Source organism: Camellia sinensis, chromosome 4 (genome assembly GCF_055761805.1).
Source record: "Camellia sinensis isolate YWXY chromosome 4, ASM5576180v1, whole genome shotgun sequence".
Classification (NCBI taxonomy): Eukaryota; Viridiplantae; Streptophyta; class Magnoliopsida; order Ericales; family Theaceae; genus Camellia; species Camellia sinensis.
The window spans coordinates 193,071,233-193,092,835 of NC_138964.1; the positions used below are offsets into that span (position 1 = coordinate 193,071,233).

The 21,603-nt window shown below is 35.5% G+C and overlaps 1 protein-coding gene across 1 annotated transcript; it reads left to right on the forward strand.

Annotated features, from left to right (window-relative positions):
- Positions 1-1,416: 1,416 nt before the first annotated feature.
- Positions 1,417-8,707, forward strand: LOC114280045 (putative disease resistance protein At5g66900). Its single transcript, XM_028222354.2, has 5 exons — positions 1,417-2,340; positions 3,839-4,236; positions 4,884-5,245; positions 6,735-6,946; positions 7,389-8,707. Exons 1-5 carry the CDS (start codon positions 1,701-1,703, stop codon positions 8,216-8,218), a joined length of 2,442 nt encoding a protein of 813 aa, XP_028078155.2. The 5' UTR covers positions 1,417-1,700; the 3' UTR covers positions 8,219-8,707.
- The last annotated feature ends 12,896 nt before the right edge of the window (positions 8,708-21,603 follow it).

Below are 21,603 nucleotides of genomic sequence, written 5' to 3' on the forward strand. Positions count from 1 at the left end.
TATATGGTTGTGATTTAAAATATAGTAAATAGTGTGTATTATATTCTTCAAATGAGTGTACAAAAATAATATTGATTATTCTTCAAATATGTCGAATTCTTTTTTTTATCACAGGTTTTATTAGTTATTAATCACATTTAAAAGATTTGATCTAAATGTTTTTAATTACACTTAAAACATGTAATTTAAATGTTTTTAATTATACTTAAAAGATGTAATCTAAATATTATTAATCACACTTAAAAGATGTGATGAAATCATTTTTTAATGACACTTAAAAGGTGTGATTAAAAATGACTCCTTTTAATCACACTCTCAAAGATCACACTCTAATAAAACTTAAAAAGTGTGATTAAAAAATATACATCACACAAAAAAAGTGTGATCTTTATCTATATTTATAGTAGTGCTCTCTCTTTCTCACTTTGTGTTGTACTCTAGATTTTGATTAGATTGGATGAATTGGGGTCTGTAATTTTATTTAAGAACCATCAATGGCTCTTTGATTGAATTAAGGTGTTTGAACATCGTTCGAAATTTGTATGCACAAAATTCTTGTATCACAATTGTTTGATAAATTGCCTCAATGAAATTGAATGCATATGTTGATATTTTAAGGCTTAGATTACTGAGCTGAACTGGGCTAATTTTGGCTAACTGGTTGTCCCACTGGTCGTCTCCCCAGATATCCACCTGGATGTCTGCCCCGATGTTCACCCGGATGTCCGCTTGGATGTCCACCCGGTGTATTTTCAGCCTCATTTGTTCTGCTATTACTTGTGTTGTTTTGCTGCTGTTTTGGGACTATTTTTGCTGCTGTTTTGGGGCTGTTTTTGCTATTGTTTCGAGGCTATTTTGCTGCTGTTTCGAGGCTACTTTGTGGCTGTTTTGTGCTGAATTTGTGACTATTTTGTGGATGTTTTTGTGCTGAATTTGGGCTTAATCTTCACCTCCAAAAACCACAAAATAAATGATGAATTAATTTAGATAATTTATAATATTTTGATCAAATGAATTCATTAAACAAAATCAAAACATAGAAATTGTTTGGCTGAAAATGCTACTTGATCAATTGAGCTCTTCAATTTAGGGGTTGTTTGGAGTGTCATAAATAAGTGTACTTTTTGTCTTTTTAGATTAAAAAATTGAGGTTGAAAATATGGATGTTTGGATTAACTTTTTGACTTTTTATGAAAAAATATGTAATAAAAAATTGTAAAAATTGATTTGTAGGAAAAAATTTGAATTGAGAGTTGTGCAACCGTAATTATTGACTTTTGGTGAATAGTGTTAACTTTTTAACTTTTTGAGACTTTTTGACTTTTTTACAAGTTCCCAAACTTGGCCTTAATAAAAAAAAAATAACAAATATAATAAAAAATAATATTTTAATAACATAGAGTTAGAATACCGAGTGTGACGAAGTAGAAAAAAGTAACTCACTAAAATAAGCTTTTTAAGTATAATTTGACTAAAGGTTTGACGAGAATGGTGTGGTGTGGATGCTCTAACTGCGGAAGTTTCAAGCTATCTCTATCTCTCTCTCTCAGAATTGAACTTACAGCGAAGAATCACAGAAACTTCTCTACCAATCACACTGTTGCTTCCCTTTCAACGTCCATAAACTTAGTTCACTAACAAACCCCCAAAAATTCTTCAATCCCAATTTCCCTGAATTAGGGTTTGGAAAGACTCTATCAATGGCTGGTGCGTTCGTCGGAGGTGCAGCTTTGGGAGCTGCGTTTGGGGAACTACTGAAAGTTGTCGAGGATGTGGCAATCAAAGCCGTGTATTTCAAGTCCATCGTCAAACGAATTGAGTCGATCCTGAATCAGATTACCCCAACGATCGAAGAAATTAAGAATCTAAACAGAGTGTTGGATCGATCGGAGAAAGAAACAGCAATGTTCACTGATCAGTTACGAGATGCTAAAAAGCTTGTGCGAAGTTGCGCCAAGGTCAAGTGGTGGAACTATTGCGCGAAGCCTTGCTACTCGAACAGGCTTCTCGATTTTGAAGAATCGCTTGTGAGGTTCTTTCAGATCGAAGTGCAAGCGATGCAATTGAGAGACGGCATGAAGATTTTGATGCAGGTCAACGAAGTGGGTTCGAAATTGGATCGGATAGGGACGATGGGGGGGAGTTTTAGGCAGATTGGGTTTGTGGGTCGGTGTGGTGTCCCGGGAGTTCCGGAATTTGTTGTTGGATTTGATGAGCCTCTTCGAGAATTGAAGATGCAGATACTCAATGAGGGAGAGCAGGTGGTGGTGCTTTCAGCCCCGGGAGGATGTGGCAAGACTACCCTGGCGAAAATGCTTTGTCATGATGAGGAAATTGAAGGTACATTTGATATGAATGAGAATTTGGAATTTGGTAAATGCATTGATGTGAATTTGAATACAACAAAAAGCTTGCTTGTTAAGTTTATCTATATAGAACACTTTATATCTTAGCCACTAGGTTGTTAAAATCAGGTCCTAGGTGGAATCCTTGGGAGGAACTTGTGGATGATATGGTAGAATCGGATCTAGGATCTAACGTTCTAAAAAATGAGAAATTATCAATTCAATAATAATAATGTACCTCAAATAATTTTAAAATCTTTAAACAAAAATGATAAATTTGATATAATGAATCCTTTATGTTAACATAAATTAGAGGAGATGTTTGGAGGAGGAGTTTATAGTCAAATTTCTTATATAGATATACACATATGCATACATATATAATAAATAAATAGCAAGTATTTTTTGTTTTTTAAATTTTTTTTGTAGGATTGGGATTATAGTAAAATCAGGATTGTAGTGCAATTCTATACAATTTTATGACAATAGTCACTTTAAGATCCTAATGCGATCCGGATCATTTGATCCAACTAAGGTTGTAGAATCTATGATCTGGATCAAGTTTTTGATAACCATGCTTAGCCATAAATCAATAATGAGTGACCTTGACTTTATATTGAACACCTTAGTTGAATCTTTGAAGGTTGAATTGATGGCATGTGTTCATTTCATGAAAAAAAACCCCTTATTTAAAATCCTTGAATTTTTAGATGCTTATTTTATTTGGAAATTTAAACTTTCATGCCATCACAAATACCACAGTTGACAATGTTGCAATAGCTGCTTGTACTTGCACCTTTTCCTCCCTTGCCATCATCAACCCCCCCTTTTGAGCCATGATGTCTATTATTGGCACTACCCTGCTTTGCCATTGTCATGACACCGCTTCTACCATCTTTGTGACCTACAACAGCACCAGCACCAGCACCTCCACCTCATCCTTTCATGCTTCCTTGCTTTGGAAATAATAATAGCCACGCATATCACTTATGCTTTGTAGCAAAATGCTTAAAAAGCAAAGAGCATCTAGATCAATTTCCCTGGATTGCAAAAATCCTTGCGGAAATTTGACAAGCACTGCCTGTTTTCCCCACCCCAAAAGCAATGATATATGTGGAATTTGACATCATCAACTCACATGCAATGACATCAACTATAGTGGTCATGAGGAATTCTTGCTTATGGTATTCTGCTGCATCAAAGAAAATGTGACTTTAGGGGTAGAAATTGTAATCTGTATGAAGCACTACTGACATGTTGAGGCCATGGTTGGGTACATATACCACTTCTATGGAATTTCATTGTATTTTAAATATCCACACTTGCACCGGGGTACAATTCTTACTTGCACTCTGTTGATTTGCAATTAATTTTCCCAATTTTCATTTATCTGATATTCTCTCTAATTTAATCTATAAACTTCTTTTAAATTTGTAATGGAGTTCTATTCTTTTCCTCTAGCCTATATATTTGACAAAACTGTGTTTGGACAGACATGTTCAAGAACAATATCTTCTTTGTTACCTTTTCAAAGTCACCCAACCTCAAGGTCATAATTGAGAAAATGTTTCGACACAAGGATTATCCAGTGCCCGAGTTTCAAACAGAGGAAGATGCAATAAACCAATTGGAATCCTTACTGAAGCGAATAGGACCAACTCCTATATTGTTGGTCTTGGATGATGTGTGGCCAGGATCAGAATTCCTTACTGAGAAGTTCAAGTTTCAAATATCCAAATACAAAATTTTGCTTACATCAAGATCTGTATTTCCAAGATTTTCTACATATAAATTGAAATTACTGAAAGATCAAGATGCCATGGATCTTTTCTGTCATTCAGCATTTCCACAACATGGAAGGTCCTCCATACCAAAGGATCTTGTGAGCAAGGTATGAAACAAATAATTGCTTCTTGTACGTATGAGAAAAAACATATTCATCATTACACAACTCAATAAAGCATTGTCCAAACTATTTGGGATCGATTATCTGAATCTAGTTTTGCCATTCTGCTTGATCAAACCCATAATTGCAGTTCAACCACATGTTAACATGTCTTTCCCGGATTGCACAACCCATGTTAATTTTTTTTCTCCCTCATCCCCTATCATTGTTATTGATAGTCATCTATTAGTTAAGATCATGATTTTTTCATATATACGCTTTACATGTTTTGCTATTGTTTTACCAATTGTTGTGAAAAATTGCTGATCCAAAAATAAACAAATAAATTGTTTTTGGAAACTTGATCTAAAAATATTAATTTGCATGACGATGAATTTAAATCCATGATTTTTGAATTTGAACTTCTAAGTAAAACCTATTACAAAAACAGTCTGTGGTTTCTAGATGGGATGACGAGTGGAACCTTGATTACTATTGCTCCTTTACAACTGCAGATGTTTAATTCATTTTGTTAAAGATTCGCAAGTAGAGCCTCAGTTTATGTGTCTGCAACTCTGCATTAGTTGTTTCCAAATTCAGTTTTTACTTCGGTTTGAACTATAAATGATTTATATGGCAGCATTGAATTGCAGATAATGAGACGCTGTGGGGGGTTCCCATTGGCCCTTAAAGTGGTTGGCCGAGCACTCCATGGAGAACCTGAGGTCATCTGGAAGAATAGGCTGAAGGCGTGGTCTGAAGCACAATCCATTCTCTATTCTAACAATGAGCTTCTCATTTGCCTTAAACCCAGCTTAGATGCCTTGGATGGAATGTATAAAATCAAGGAGTGTTTCCTGGACCTGGCTTCATTTCCTGAGGATCAAAGGATCCCTGTCACAGCACTTATGGATATGTGGGTGGAACGTTATAACCTAGATGAAGATGGTGAGGATGCCATAGCAATCCTCCATCAACTGTCCAACCGGAATCTGGTCAATCTTGTATTAACAAGGTATTCTAGGTTCCTGCTAATCTTTAAACTGACCAATTACTTTTTGTCAAGTGATGTCTTGTGTGTTAGTTTATGATTGCATATAGAAGGTTGAATATCATAGAGAACCAAATGGAATAATGACGTAGCAAAAATATGACCTTCTTTTCATTAGGAATCTTCATGTATTCAAAGAAAATTTCAAGATCAAGCAACCAATCAAGAAAATCATTTTTTAAAAATTTACGTGAACCATTAAATTATGTAGGGCTTGTTTAGTTTGTATCTCAAGATACAATTTTTGAGAAAAATTTTCAAAATTTTGTTTGGTTCAAATTTTTTGAATTTTTTTTCCAATATTATTCTCTCTCCTACACATCAATCAATTACTTTTTCCGTCTCATCTCTCATTCTCAATCACTTTTTCTCTCACACACATCTACTCAATTATAACAAAATATCAAATCATCTCATACTACAAAACTATTTTTAAAATATACAACCAAACAAACCAAAAAAATTCCGAAATTCTCCCCTCAATTTTTTTTTTTTAAATTTATCTCAAAACACAAACCAAACACACCCGTAATTTCTGCAAAAAAACGCAATAATAGGTTGGCCTCGGGCAAATCCTCCAATGCAACGCTGTCAGTTGTTGGTTGCCCTTGGTTGATGGCGAGTCCCAATTCGACAAGTTGCTTACAAATTTCGTTACGAAGTTCATGCAATTCTAGCCGATGTTCCTCAATCGCGTCCCACATGGCTTCCACCTTATGATCATTGTCAATAGGATTTGTGTTTCCTACTCCGATGAATGCCATTGAGCCAGGCAAGTCCTTGCTCTGGTATCACTTGACGCAGTGGAATACATGGGGACTCTTGCTCTAATACCACTTGACGCAATGGAATACAAGGGTACTAGATATTGTTCTAATAGACGAAAGAAGTTTTTGAATCCACGAGAAAAATAAAACTTTGAATCTACAAGGAAGAGAAAATGTTTGAAAAACATTGAATAAAAGTTGTCTTTGCCATAAGGTTACATACCTATTTATAATAATCTAAATCTTTGAAACCAAGTATTCTTGGAGGCCAAATAATCTAAAATTAGGAAACAAATGAGCTAGTCTAATTCTTGGAGAATAAGTAGCCTAAAATTAGGAAAATGAAATAAATACAAATTAAGAAACCTAATTCTAGCTAAATTACAAGAATACTACTTAAATACAATATTAAAAATTTTTAAAATGAAAATATAGAAAACTCTAGAATCTTGTCCTACATCAAATAAGGAAAGGTTTTTTTTATTAATTAGGAATTTTATACTGTTGGTTTATTCAACCTATTATATGTGTTTTCATGTTGTCTCACTGTCTCATGGATATGCCTAAATGCTTTTGCTTTTCTTTCTTCCAATCAATGGACTAGTCGTGGCATTAGATATTTGCTATTATCGGATGCATATGTTTTGATTTTCTTAATAACCAACCAATTTTATTCCCTTTCACAGGAAAGATGCAAGTGAGACCAATGGGTACTACAATGAGCATTTTGTCATGCAACATGATCTGCTTAGAGACCTAGCCATCCACCAGAGTGACCAAAACCCCATAGAACACAGGAAAAGATTAATAGTGGACATAGTAGCCAATGACCTTCCTAAGTGGTGGATTGAACAAAGGGAGCATCCCGTCCATGCCCGCCTCGTATCTATATCCACAGGTGTGCTTATCTTGTCTATTTAAAATTAAGGGCAAATTTCATTTCACCCTCTTAACGACTTAAGCGAAGAGACTAAAATACCCTTGTACATAAGTAATCTCATTGTTTAAACCATGGACATTTTAGTCATCTTTTTGGGAGGCAGAATTCACTTTAAACCCCCATGTGCGGTTTAGCCCCTAACATTTAGATTTAAGCAGATAACCCCCTTATGCTTTAGCACGTATTTCACACTTGTTAACTTGGATGGAATGTCTGACGTTACACTTCAATCTACAAACCACAAGAGGGTTATGTGGTTATTTCCGAATAATAAGGAGTTAATCAACCAAACCACAAGGGGGTAGAGTGAAGTTTGCCCTAAAATTAAAATAACTTCCTTAATATTTTCTATGTATTTCTCTTTTCCCAAAATTTACAACTTGTGGAAGATTGATTGCAGATGAAATGTTCTCGTCAAACTGGCACAACATGCAACTACCTGAGGTTGAAGTTCTAGTGTTGAACATCCAGGCTAGGAACTACAAATTACCTCAGTTCATGGGGAAAATGGACCGATTGAAAGTTCTGATCATCACCAACTATGGTTTTTGCTCGGCTGAGTTAAGCAACTCTTCATTACTTGGACATTTATTGAATGTAAGGCGAATCAGATTTGAGCATATCTCAATTCTTTCGATCAGTAAATCCATGCTACAAATGAAAAGCTTGCGGAAAATATCTTTTGTTATGTGCAAGATTGATGAAGCTTTTCGGAATTGTACGATCCAAGTCCCCAATATGTTGCCAAATCTTGTGGAGATTGTCATTGATTACTGCAATGATTTAGTGGAATTTCCAGCGTGGATCTGCAATATCGTCTCCCTTACGAAGCTTAGCATCACCAACTGTCATGAGCTCATTTCACTTCCTGAAGGGCTTGGAAATCTGGAAAATTTAGAAGTGTTGAGGCTTCATGCCTGTACGAAACTGTTAGAGCTGCCTGAGTCGATTGGAAGCCTCCAGAGATTAAGCTTTCTTGATATATCTGACTGTATAAGCATGAGTACATTGCCAGGACGGATGGGTGAGTTATGTGGTCTGAGAAAGCTCCACATGAGAGGTTGTCGGGGATTGTCTGAGCTGCCGTACTCTGTGAAGGATCTTAAGCAATTAAAAGATTTGATATGTGATGAAGAAACTGCCCATCTCTGGGAGCATTATAAGATTCATCTCACCAATCTGAAGTTAAATGTGCTTAAAGAAGATGTCAACTTAGACTGGCTTACATGATATTCATCCCTGAGAAATCTCAGTTTGAGAGTTCTGATCAACTGCTTCTCATAAATAGTGGTGTTGTCTTCTTGTCAAATGCTTCTCTTTAAGAGGGTGTTGCTTTTTCCATTAAAGGTTGTGGAAAATGCTTTTTCCATGTTAGATTGTATGTCTTACAAAAATTGACACTGCATGTATGCCATCTTGTATTGGACGCTCCATGTTAGAATGTATGTCAAACTCAACAGACTTGTTCATACTCGAGCTTGTACATGGCTTTCCATGCCTTGGTGGAAACAGCTCCTTTGACATCCCACTCACAATCCAAACATGTTGGCATGTTCAATTGCAGCTCGACATAGCTTTAATGGCTGCCGGAGCTGCTGCAGTTGAAATGAGCATGTTTGCTGTATCTGACATTTTTCTTTTTTGTTTTTTTGATACGATGAGCACAGTACATGCCTTGTGTATGAACATGTTTACTGTATTGTTGAAGCTTGCTGCCAATATTTTGTAGTCTGTATGTATGTGTTTGGGTGTTCAGCTTTTTTTAAAAGCTTTCTAAGTAGGTCTTTTCCTGCATCGTGAAACAAGAGAGCATTAATCTTTGGGGGAGATGGTAGCAAAGCAAGCTATCCTCGCCTAAATGGGTGTATCTTTCATTTTGAAGCATACCTCTCATTGCAAATTCCCTCTCTCTTACCGACAACCCTTATCTACCATTGCAAATCTCTGCCTGACTCATTTGGAAAAGAAGAAAGAGAAAGAGGAGGCGGCAATGGTGGGAGGTGAAATCTAGGAAGGGAGTGATGAATAAGGGACTAAGGTCATGGACAGGGGATGGGGTAGCACAATGAGGGGTTGCTAGTGTCTCCAGTAAGGTGAAAGAAACAAGGGTGTGACTTTACAAACTACCTTAATGAAAAAAATGTATTTTAATCATTAAATTTAAACAAAATTATTTTAGACATTTTATATTCATTTATATCAAGTTTAATGATGACAATATAATTTTTTTAGTTAATTTTACTTAATAAAAGTAGAATGATGATTTAGATCGAAAATAAAAAAAAAAAAAATTAGAATTAAAATTGACAAAAATTAATTTTTTTATTTTATTATAATTGTGGTATTTTTTTTAGGGTAAAGCACTAATAAATCTTATTTTGTAAACTTGTGCATTAGTTAGTCCAGCAATTTATTTGTTGAACTGAAAAGTCCTAAAACATACGGATTGACACATAATTCCTCATAAACGCGCGTGTTGATGTGTTTCATGGGGGTATTGTGGTTTTTTTGTTGTGGGTGAAATTATACTAGTGGACATAAAGCTTACTATATGAATTTTTTTTGCTTTCTCTCGTTTTCGATCGAATGTTACGATTAGGGATGAGTAGCGGATATATCGATCCGCCCAAACCGACCGAACCGAACCAATCCGTCGTATTTTGGACGGATGCGTGATGACGAGCGGACAGTTGCGGATTGATTTTTTCCAATCCGCCTAATTTTGGACGGATGACGGATTTGAGATTCTTCTGGCCGCAACTAAACCGCCAAACCGCGAGCACACGTAGTAATTTGTAAAATTTTGTATTTTCAATTTGTTTAGATATTATATTTGTATTTTCAATTAAAAAAGAGTTTAAATATTATGTTAAATATATTCTGTTGAAAAAGAGTTTTTAACTTGAATATATTTTTTGGTTTTAAATTTAACTCTAAAAATAATAAATAAAAAAGATGATATATGCTGGTTGGTTTTTGTTTTCAAAAATAGATATAGATGTGACAATACAAATGCATACAATCTCTACCACTGTTATGTTCATGATTTTAGTGGTTTGAATTATTTTTATATTTTAAGAACCACATATTGTAATACTTTATGTAGATGAGGCATACAGTGATTGTAATATTCTAAAGTTTCAAACTTTCTTTCTTTGGATGATGTATGCAGTGATTGTTATAATTTTTTAAGTCATTAATAGTAATTTTTTTTTTTTTGAGAAAGTACACAAGTTGAATTATGTTTAAAATTTATAAAATTTTAAACCGCCAAACCGATCACATCCATCTACCAATCCGCCAATCCGCTCAATCCACATTTGCCTGATTGGCAGACGGATACAGATTAATTTTCTCCAATCCGCCAATCTGGCGGACGGATGGCGGATTGGAGGTTTCGTGGTTGCAATGGACCTGCGCCCACCCCTAGTTACGATCTTCATATGTAAACATTGTGAAGAGACGTGCCTACATTGGAGACATTTCCATTCTAGTCGATTGAAACCCCAGATATTTTTGAGTTTTCTGAGAACTTGTTCTGTCAAATTCCACATTTGAGTTTGTGGCTAGAACCCTAATTGCATGAACCTCTTCGTTGACGGACCACGTTAATCGCTATCTGATTACCCTCTGCCAGCGAGATTTTGTCGTCGTCTTCCCCGTAGACTAAAGTATAGACGTAATGAAAAGCGTTCTCCGTTCAGATACGCCGACCACGATGCTACAACGATTTCAGTCGATTACAATGAACAGTGAAGGTGTGTATCAATTGACAATGTAATTGGATGATGTTTGGTTATATTTGTGTCATGAAATTCCACATCGTTGATGTATAGGATCCTAATGTCGATATTACATTCATCATTACATGCCCTAGGTTGTTAATGTAATGTGATATGCGATTTTTGGATCAAATTGTATTGTGAAGATTCATCTTGGTGTTTCAATCACACTAGATATGTAAGAGTAAATGGGATATTTTGTTGTTGCTTGTACGTACGGTGACTTTTTGAATGTTTATGAGTCGTGGTTATTGTTTTAGGAATGAGTGATGTACGTTGATGTTATTTTGTTGATTTGTGACTGGGGAAATCCTCTGATTTGAGGTCTGATATTGCTGTAGTTGTTGTTCAAAATGTGACATTTCGGTTATGTACTTAACATTTTCATACAAGATACACTGTTAACATTGTATGATTGCAAACTGCTTGTGCATGTTAGTGTATTTGTCACATAAACAAATGTGCTGTATTAATATCCCATGTTTGTTTCCATTATTTTAATATGGAATTACATTGGGCAGGAAAAAAAAGTGTCAATTGCAATATGGTTTTATCTGTTATGTTGTTTTGGAATTATGTTGCGGGAGGTCGTGACATAATTTGTTATCAATGTTCATCGGTGTATTGCTCGACTGATGTTGATGTTGTTGTCGTTTCGAACTATATGTTCATGGGAGGTTAGGTTTGGTGGGGTGGGACGTTAGTGATGTGTTTAGAATATGATGGCCGACGTGTAGGGATATGAAAATCCCCTTGGGTAGGTGTTGAATGTGTCATTCCACGGTGTGTATGTGTTCTATGAAATTCCTTGTTATGTTTTGATTTTTTTGGTTAAGAATGTATGTGAGTTTGAGGTTATAATCTTGCCAGTTGTATGCGCACATTCAACTGTATCATTTGGGAAAAATGTGCTTTTGTTCCTCTTGTGTTCGAGTAATGTAGCGGACTTGTCATTGTTTGGTGAAACTTTTGGATTACATAAAAGCAAATGTTGATGCATCCATGCACTCGTGGTATTTGTTTTTTTTTGTTAAAAAAGTAGTGTGACATATTTGGTTTGACATATAATTAGTTGGTTTTGCATTACACCCAATGTGAAGACAAAGTGATGCTTGAAGTTGAACGATTAACAACACATTATGTTCCCTTTTGACATGTCGCCATTTGGGTCAGTTTTGTGTAATTATTGGTGCTGTTTGGCAACCCCATTTTGAGGTTAAAATAGCCTCAAAAACTAAAATAGCCAAATAGTCTCAAATAGTACCTAAATCGATAATTTATATTTTTTAAAAATAAAAAATAAAAATAGAAGAAAAGCAGCTGGACAATGGCTAGCCTACACTGTCAAACGTGACAGTATAGGCGTTGTGCAGTGTGACAACTAGTCCACAGCTGGTAAATTATAATTTTGCCCCTTTAAATTTGTATTGAAAAATGTGTGGTTAGGGATAAATTTGTCATTTTAATTTTAAACATCATTTCAACACATTTTTCAATACAACAACTCAAATAAAAATCCATCCCATTTTCCTAAACACAAAAACTAAAATAGCCTACTAAAAAAGCCAAAAAGCCTCTAAAATAGCCACTTCCCAAACACCCACATTATGTTGGTGTCACATTAATTGATTAAATACTGTTCTTTTTGTCCCACTTATTTTGAAATTTCCCGTTATCATGTTAGTTTATGTTGTTGCTTATACCGTTTTCGTACGATGTACTGTCAACCCACTCTAATGACTAATTATCGAAATTCGTTGCAGGTAGAGCTTCGCAGTTGTAACGCCCCAAAATTTTTTTTTTTTTTTTTTGGTAAATCATAAGATTTAAATAACAATAACTTGCTAGATAAAGTTTTAACTACTAATTAGGAACTTTTAAGTTCTTACAAAGCCAAAGTCCAACGACAAAATAAAACTACAAGTTCACACACAACGTCACAACATAGTTAAATCCTAATACAAGGGATAACAGGATTTTATTTTGATAAAATCTTGACTCTAAGTCAGCCAAGGTTCGATATTGGCAGCAGCTCCAATTTCAGCCTCAATCCCTTCTTCGACATAATCTGGCATGAAACGCCAGGGCAACAAAATATATGCCATGAGTTTTGCAACACAGTAAGAAAACGTAACCAACCTACCATTCTTTTTAAGAGAAAAATAATAATATTCTAAACATGAGACAACAATATAATTATACACAGAAATTACAACCATTAGAATAATTTCAGTAATTTTAATAAATTAGGTGACACTCGAAATCTCACCAAAGAGATTTAACTTACCAACCACTAAGCATGGCAACGGTTAATTTGAAACCCTCCCTTGGTCAAATATTTAAGTGTTACCAATCGTAACTACCAGGGATGCCCACGTCCGGAGTTATATACCCAAGTAGTGGCATCCGTGGTCTGCCCCAAGGAAACGGTCTGCCAGGGGTAAGCAACCTCCCTGTGTGCCACCTGCACATCCACCCTTATTCCAAAACCGAATACCGAAAAGGGTTCAAATAAGTCCCGTGCCATCTTAGAGTTTCGCAACACAATTTACGTGAGAATTCTCAAAACCAGGGCTCACCCTGAACAACCGGTGTTAACCGTCAACTCTTAATTCCGTACAGTCTTTAAACCAAGACTCACCCCGAACAACTGGTATTAACCGTCAATTGTTAACTTTGTATATGCCGTTAATCATTTCAGTTAATTTTAATATTAATCACAAATAATTTCAAATTTTTAATCACAAGTAATGTTATACCAACTCATTAAAATTCTCAATCATAAAATATTGCATGTGTCACACAATACTAAATAAAAGTACAGAATTTAAATAAACAATTTATTTAAACCATGGTATGAAATAATAACTTAGATACAAGAATTAAACCCTAAATACACACATGCACAAATTTTTGATTTACAAAATTAGACTAGCATAATATTAAAATGGTGATTTCATTCTGTCCAGAAAAATTTTCAGAGTATATATCTTGCAAATAAAATTATAAATATATTACTTATACAACTCTAAAATTCATATCAATCTACAGGATACTCAATAAACATGTTATGGTTATTTTTCAGAAAACATTTTCCAAAATATAACTTATAAATAATTCTAAACAAATTCCAAGGGTGTTTATGACACAGATTTGTCACATTTCCTTACATTAATTCCATGCTTAAATTTATAGATCAAACCCATAATCTAAAAATTTATCATGAAACTAGACTTCTCAAATTTCATCTTTTAGTTAGAAATTACCAGATTTGGCTTAGTATAGAATTTTAAATAAATTTTCAAATACATGGTAAAATCTGTCTCACAGTTTCAGATTTAGTTAGAAATTTGTATAAATTCGTAGAAAGCTCGAAAATTGTCTCCAAAAATTTCTGGATAAACTAAACATCATTATCAACAACTTTGTAGAAGAAATCATCTCGAAATTCTGAGTATAAAATTGTCTAAAAATTCGGGTAACATGCTGGCAGATTCAAGACAGATTATTCTCAACACAGTTTCAGATTTAGTTAAAAATTTGTATAAATTCGTAGAAAGCTCAAAAATTGTTTCCAAAAATTTCTGGATAAAGTAGACATCATTGTCAACAACTTTGTAGAAGAAATCATCTCGAAATTCTGAGTATAAAATTGTCTAAAAATTCAGACAATATGCTAGCATATTCAAAACAGACTATCTTAATCACAAAATTCCTACACATATATATAAAAATTTCTATTTATGAGTAGTCATTTTAATCACAAGGAAGTAATCTGAAAATTTCACTAATAAAAAGAAATGAGAGGGTTGAGAGGGTTTCTTACTTAGTAATAGGGTAACAAAATGGTTGAGAATTTTGGCTTCCTTAATCTCCTACTCTTCTTCCTCTCCTATCACCAAGCTTGGTTGTTTCAGGGATTTCTCTCTTCTTTTTCTTTTTTTTTTTTCTCACCGAATGCTTGCATGCACCCTATAGACAATGAAGGCTTGCATGCATATATATATACAATCCTTGTTGCACAAATCTCTCTCTCTCTCTCTCTCTCTCTCTCTCTCTTTCTCTTCATTCTAAGTTTTCTTTCTCTCAATTCCAAGAGCATCATTAGCTCTTCTTCCCTAAACAAACATGCAAATCAACATGTGGAAAGCCTCCACCAAAATTCTGCAAAGGTTTGATTCCCTTTTTTTTTTTTTTTTTTTTTTTTTTGTGGGTTTCTGAAAGTTGACACACTAAGATTTTTAACTAAGGTATTTAGTAAGAATAATTATTATATTGAATCCTAATTAAAATAATTTATACACAACAATTATTGAACACCCACAAAATTATTATTTATTTATTTATTTATTTATTATTATTATTATTAATTTTTTTTTTCTTTGTTAGTGATTGAATTGGATTAATTTAAAACTAACTTTTACAGTAATACATATTTCAGATAGACTCTGGATAAAATTAATTAATTAATTTTTTTTTTTATCTTCTTTTAAAAATAATAAAATGTGGGTTTTCACAGCAGTGGATGCCTCAAAAAATGGCTACTATTAGTACACGAGGTCCTGGTCTGAATGCATCCACGTTGACAAGGCTAGCAGTCAGAAAACAATCAAAATTACCCTTTAAGTCCAAAAAACCTGTATCAGGAATGAAGAAAAGCACCCCTCGTTGACCCATCAGGACTAATGTATCATTCAAACATAGTAGACGTAATCAAAACCGTGCTAGAGGTGAAACTAGACGATAGGTACGTCCGACAACTCAAGAAAACACCATTTTGGTTGATTATCAAGGCCATCTGTAGACACCCCATTTTTTACCGTCCTCAAGACTTGGACGTCATCATTTGAACACTCGATGATCATCCATGCTCGTGTTCATTTTGAGTTCTCGGAGGTCTCGGTCGCGCGCCTTGCCTTAGGATCTCTCAACTTGTCTGTTTTGTGCTTGGTTGTAACAACCCCGGTCCGTAATTAGCTACTAATTCATAATTAAGAATGCTAACTAAGTGTTTAGAATGGAATTATGTGTTATTATTGATTGTGATATGTGCTTTGTAGTAATTTGTGCATATCTATCTGATTTGAAAATTATTTGTCATGATTTCTACTTTGAATCTGAAATTGTTAGCCTAAATGCTTTCAGAAACCGAATTGAGCACATGGATTGACTAATTAGAATTTTTAGAACCATCTGAAAAGTTTTGTTAAAAATTGATTTGGTTTGATAAAAATCACATGTGATTAAATTGAACCTTGATGGGAACTATTTTGGATTAATTGAATTTCGGTCTAACCTGAATAAATTAAGGTTACTTATGTGTGATTAAATAATGCAAGATTGGTGCCTAATCTAAACCTATTAGTGATCCAAGATGTGATTAAAGAGTAAGGTGTGCTAGGCCTTGGTGGTGTTGAATGTAGAGGATTAAATCCTTGTGGGTGTGTTGGAGTAGTGCATGTGTGTGCACGTGTAGTGTATTCAAAGTGTGAGAGTGTGAGTTGTGTTTGTTCAGCCGAGTGTGAGAATGTTTGTACCATTCCTTTCTGCTTATTTAAGTCCTTATACTGAGAGAATTCAAGCTAGAAAAAGAGAGAGTTTGGCTTTAGAATGAGAAAACTCAAAAGGTTGATGAAGAAGAAGAAGAGAAATAGGAAGATTCACCTCTCATAATTTGGGAACAAGCTTTGGGTAAGGATTCTATGTTTAAATTCTGCAGTTAACTCCCATGCATCATGATTTCAACTCACCTTTGAACCAATTTCATGAAATTAGCAAGTGAAGTGGGTCTTTGGGCTTGTAGATGTCTTGCATGTGCATCCTTAGGGATTAACCTTTTGGTTCCATCATTTTTTTGTTAGAGTTTTGAAGTCCTTGCATGCATGTGAGCTTTAATCTTGTCCATGGTTCTAGAATTCACGAGTTTGTTGGTCACCATTTGCATGTTTTGAAAAACCATGGAAGAGTTGAAAAATATTGCATGAAGAAGTTTTGGCTCAAATCTTTCAAGAATTGATGAGTTTTTGAATAAAAGATGTTTCAAGGGTCTTGTATTGAAGTTTTCTAAAGCTATTTTTGTGTGTTTGATCAAATCATGCAAGACCCCAAGGTTTGAAGGTGGTTTGGAAGCCATTTTTGTTAAGCTTATTGCCCAGAAATTTACAGTTGGCTCGAGCGAAGAAGTGGTGGCTCGAGCCAACATTTCGAGCTCTCAGAATTTTGAACTCTGCAAAAGCTGGCTCGAGCGAAGAAGTCCTGGCTCAAGCGAGCTCTGTTTTTGCCTTCTGCTGGCTGTAGCCAAGAAAAGCTGGCTTTAGCTACCAACTTATTTTCAGCATGTTTTCAAAAGATGTTTTAAGTACATATCTTCACTCCCATCTGTTTATGGACATTCTTAGGCATGATTTATGAGCCGTTAAAGATTAATAAGCTAAGAAATAGCATAAGTAAATGAATTAGAAAATATGTGTTGAATCCGAGTATATGAGCAATATGAACAAGTTATGTAGCATGGAATGAATAGGCAATTAAAGTGAGAAAGCTAGCCGTGTTGGCCACTTGAATGTGTAATGATAAGACATGCTTGTGTTATGTATTTTGTGATTGTAGGTCAAGACTCGAGGATTGATTGACCGCTTACTAGAACCACTGTGAGTAACGTTATCGTAAAGATACGTTCATATGATTTATGTTCCATATGAAATGTGATAAGCTATGATTTCTGAAATGATATCTGTTTTCGTGAACGAATATTCCATATTTGAAATCCATTATGGCATCCATAGATAGTTCCAAGTCATGGGGGACGGCATGAAAATGCGGGTCCATGACATACAAGTTTACGAGATCTCGTTAGCCACTTCATTGTGGTGATATGTGTTTAATCGGTATCCGGAACCAATTACTCTAGTCGGAAGACGTTCTGTGATGTGTTCTATGGGATATACCATTATTATGTTTTGATATGAGGATGATTATGCTATGATCCGTTTTCTGCTTATGATATGTTCGGATTTCGTTCATTAACCCCTTTACTTTAATGTTATTCACTGGGTTTTAGCTCACTGTTTGTATATATATATATATATATATATTATAGGTGAGCATTCTGGAGTTCGAGTTTGAAAGCTTTTGTCTGATTTGTGTTCCGTTGTCAGCCAACCATTGTGCCTCACGTGGAGGTTTCCAAAGTGTTCTGTGTTTTAGTTCTGTGGTTTCTATTTATATAAGACTTGATTTGATGTCGTTGGTTGTACTTAAAATACTGTAATGTTTGTGGGTATAATGTATGGTTGACTACCAGTTATGTATATAAAGTTTTAAATATTCTATAAGTTAGCACAGCTTATTGGACAATTATATTTATATATTTGCTTCCGCTAGCCCCTTAATCTTGTTAATCTGTTCAGAGGCCTTCAGTAATCCAAGGATTACTGGTCGGTTACGATGCTAAACCTATAGGGGCGAGTTTGGGTCGTGACATTGGTTGAGGACCAAGCACTTGTGTTTTTGCTTATGAGGGAAAAGAGTGGCTTGTTTGCCATCTCCTCAACCCATCGGCCAAGGCATGATGCCATCGGCCTGGTTTTCTTGTCATCGGCCAAAAGTGTTGGCCGATCGGCACTTTTTTTGGTCGGTCGGTCATATTTTCTGGCCGAACCCTGTTCATCTGTTTTATGCAGATATTTTATGCCAACTGGCACAGCTGGCATGTACAATTGACCCCCTCCATACACGTGTATGGAGGGATTTGCCTTTTGCTTAGCTTCTCTTAGAAGCTTTAGAAATTGAACTTCTATAAAGAGGGAGCCCCTCCTCCCTCCTCAAGGGTTCAGAAAACTCACCTTTGAAGGATAGATATAGCCTTATATCTATCTTGCCTTGTTTCTCCATTTTTGTGATCCAAAAGTGTAGTATTGTCTTAGTTTAACACACAAACACCTAGCAATACACCTTCCCTTTGTTGCTGAGGTACTAAGGAGTTGGTTTTGGTGTTCTTGGGTAGGTTTGAACTTAGAAAAACTTGCTGGAGCTTTGTTCTTGAAGAGGTTCTTCAAGGGTGAGTTCCTTGCTTTTAAGGCTGCAAATGAACCGAGCTGTTCATGAACAAGATTGGCTCGGCTCGTTAAGGGCTCGGCTTGGCTTGGCTCGCTTAGTAAACGAGCCGAACTCGAGCTCGAATATTAAGCTCATTTAGTAAATGAGCCGAGCTCGAGCTCGAACTCGCATAAGCTCGGCTCGTTAAGTTCAGCTCGTTTATCTTTGTTTAAATTATATAATAAATATATTATTTATATATTAAATAATATATAAATATATATAAAAATAATAATATAAATACATTTTTATATATTAAATAATATAAATAATATTTTTTATTTAAATATTTATATTTAAATAATATAAATAATATTAAAAAAAATTTATCGAGCCGAGCCGAGCCGAGCTCGAGTTTCATTAAAATTAACGAGTCGAGCCGAGCTCGAGCCCAGTTCCTTATCGAGCCGAGCTCGAGCTCAATAAACGAGCTCGATAAGTAAACAAGCCGAGCTCGAGCTCAGCAAAACTCGGCTTGGCTCGGTTCGTTTGTAGCCCTACTTGCTTTAGATACCCCATTCTTGCTTAAGCTTTTAGCCTTTTTTTCTTATTGTTTTAAGCTTAGATTATAACTGATAAAAGTTCTATTTTTACTTGCTTTAGACCTTTGTTTAAGGTCTCTTCTTGGTTTGGGGTTGTTTACCCCTTCCAAGGCCTTGTTAGGCCTTGTTTTAGGCCATCCATTTTGGCCTTTGTTCTTAGCTTTGCATGACCTTTCTACCAATGAACTCCAAAGGATTTTCAATGGTGGAAAGGTAGTTTTGAAGTCTTAAATAGGAGAGGGTATCCCCTCTCCTTGTTGTCTTGAATGCTTGCATAAATGGCTTATGTTGGTGGCTTGTATGCTTAGCTTGTTTTAGTTTTATTTCAGTGTGTATTAGGCTTTGTTTTGCCATAATATACCTCTGTTTCAAGTTGGTTTGATGGCCTTTTATATGCTTCATATACTTGCCTTGCAATCCTCTTGTTTGCCTCAACATGCATCATGTTGTAACATGTCATTTTAGCATGATTTTGGCTCAACTCTATGAAGCTTTTAGCGTTGTTTTACCATGCCAGAGCTCTATTTTGCCTTGTCTTGGTCATGCTTGCATTGTTTTGTATAACTACCATGTAATCTAGCTTGTTAGCTTTGAGTGTTCAAGTCACTAGCATGCTTTACTTGAGTCATTTCAGTGATTTGGCATCACTTGTTATGATATTTCAGTCCATGTAGTATGCTTATATACTTGCATTTGTCACTCCTTTAATGTTTTAAAGAGTTGATGTTTTATGCCCCTTGAATGAATCATTGTGTATGCCTCCATGTTTAGGCCTCTAGGATGCTATTTCAATGTGTTTTTGGTCCTGTTCTAACATGCCATAACTCTGATTTTGGTTGCTTAAATCATACCATGTTTGGTTTAGATAGGTGTAGTGTAACACCCATTTTGTAGCCTTGCATGCTCCATGTTTTGAACCCACCTTTCTAGCATGTTTGGACCTTGGCCATTGCATGTTTTAGGCTCATCTTGACATGATCTAGGACTATTTTGGGTTATACTTGCCATATGCCCTTTGTTTTGCGTAGCTTTGGTTCAAGTCCCTTTACTAGTCTTAGGCTTTAAGCCTTATGCATGCTATGATTATGATTATATGTGTGATTTGGCATCATTTCCAATATCATTTCAGAGCATGTAGTGTTGTTACACTTGTAAGCTTTTCACTCTTTTAAGTGTGCTTAAGAGTTGTGTCTTCATGCCTAGGTGATAGGCCAATTAGCATGCATGTTTGTATATGCTTTTGTCCCTCGTTTCTTAGCACTTTGGCCACTGATTTGGGCATGATTGAGAGCTGTCCATATTAGTTTAAGTCCATTTTCACATGTTGTTGCATGTTTGCCTTGCATGTTGTTGCATACTTGGCCCATTGCATGTTGTCGCATGCTTGAGTTATATTGCATTTGGCATGCCTTTTGTTAAGTTGCTTTGCATGCTAGTCCCATTGCATGTTGTTGCATGCTTATCATTGGTATTGCTGTTGCATGCCTATTACATTGTAATATTTGCATGATTATGCTACTTTGTTAAGTTCATCATGCATGTATTACATTGGTCTAAATATACTTGTCCCTTTACATGTTGTCACATGTTTGCCTCACATGTTGTTGCATGTTTGTCATTGACATTGTTGTTACATGCCTTGCATGTTTACTTGTTTAGGTTGCATGCCTATTGCATATTGCTTGTTTGCATGCTCATGTTGCATTAGCTTGCTTGCATGCCTAGGTTGCATAGCATTAAGCATGCATCCCTTGCCTTTTGATCAAGCATGATAGAGGTTGGGGCTCCCTATGTGTTTTTGTGCATTTCATTCCATATTGAATTGTACACTTGGCCTTTTTGGCCATCACGCATCGAAATGCGTGATTGGTGGCCTGAGGGTCGAGAACTATACTCCCTTGAGTTCATGACATGATAGGGAGGGTGGTCGTGAAAACATTGTCTTGTAAATGTATTGCCATGCTCTGTTTGCCCTCTGCTGCAGCAACACAGCATTCTGCAGGAAGAGATGGTTGATCGACCATGTTTAGTGCCGATCGACAACAAATATTTGGCCGAGAGACTTATTAGTGGTCGATGACCAGTTTACCTCGGCCGATGGCCTCATATTTTGGCCGATGGCCTCACAGCATGCCCACAAGGTGGTTCAGAAGTGTCACAGAAGTTGGCACAATTTTCAGAGGTACAAAGCAGT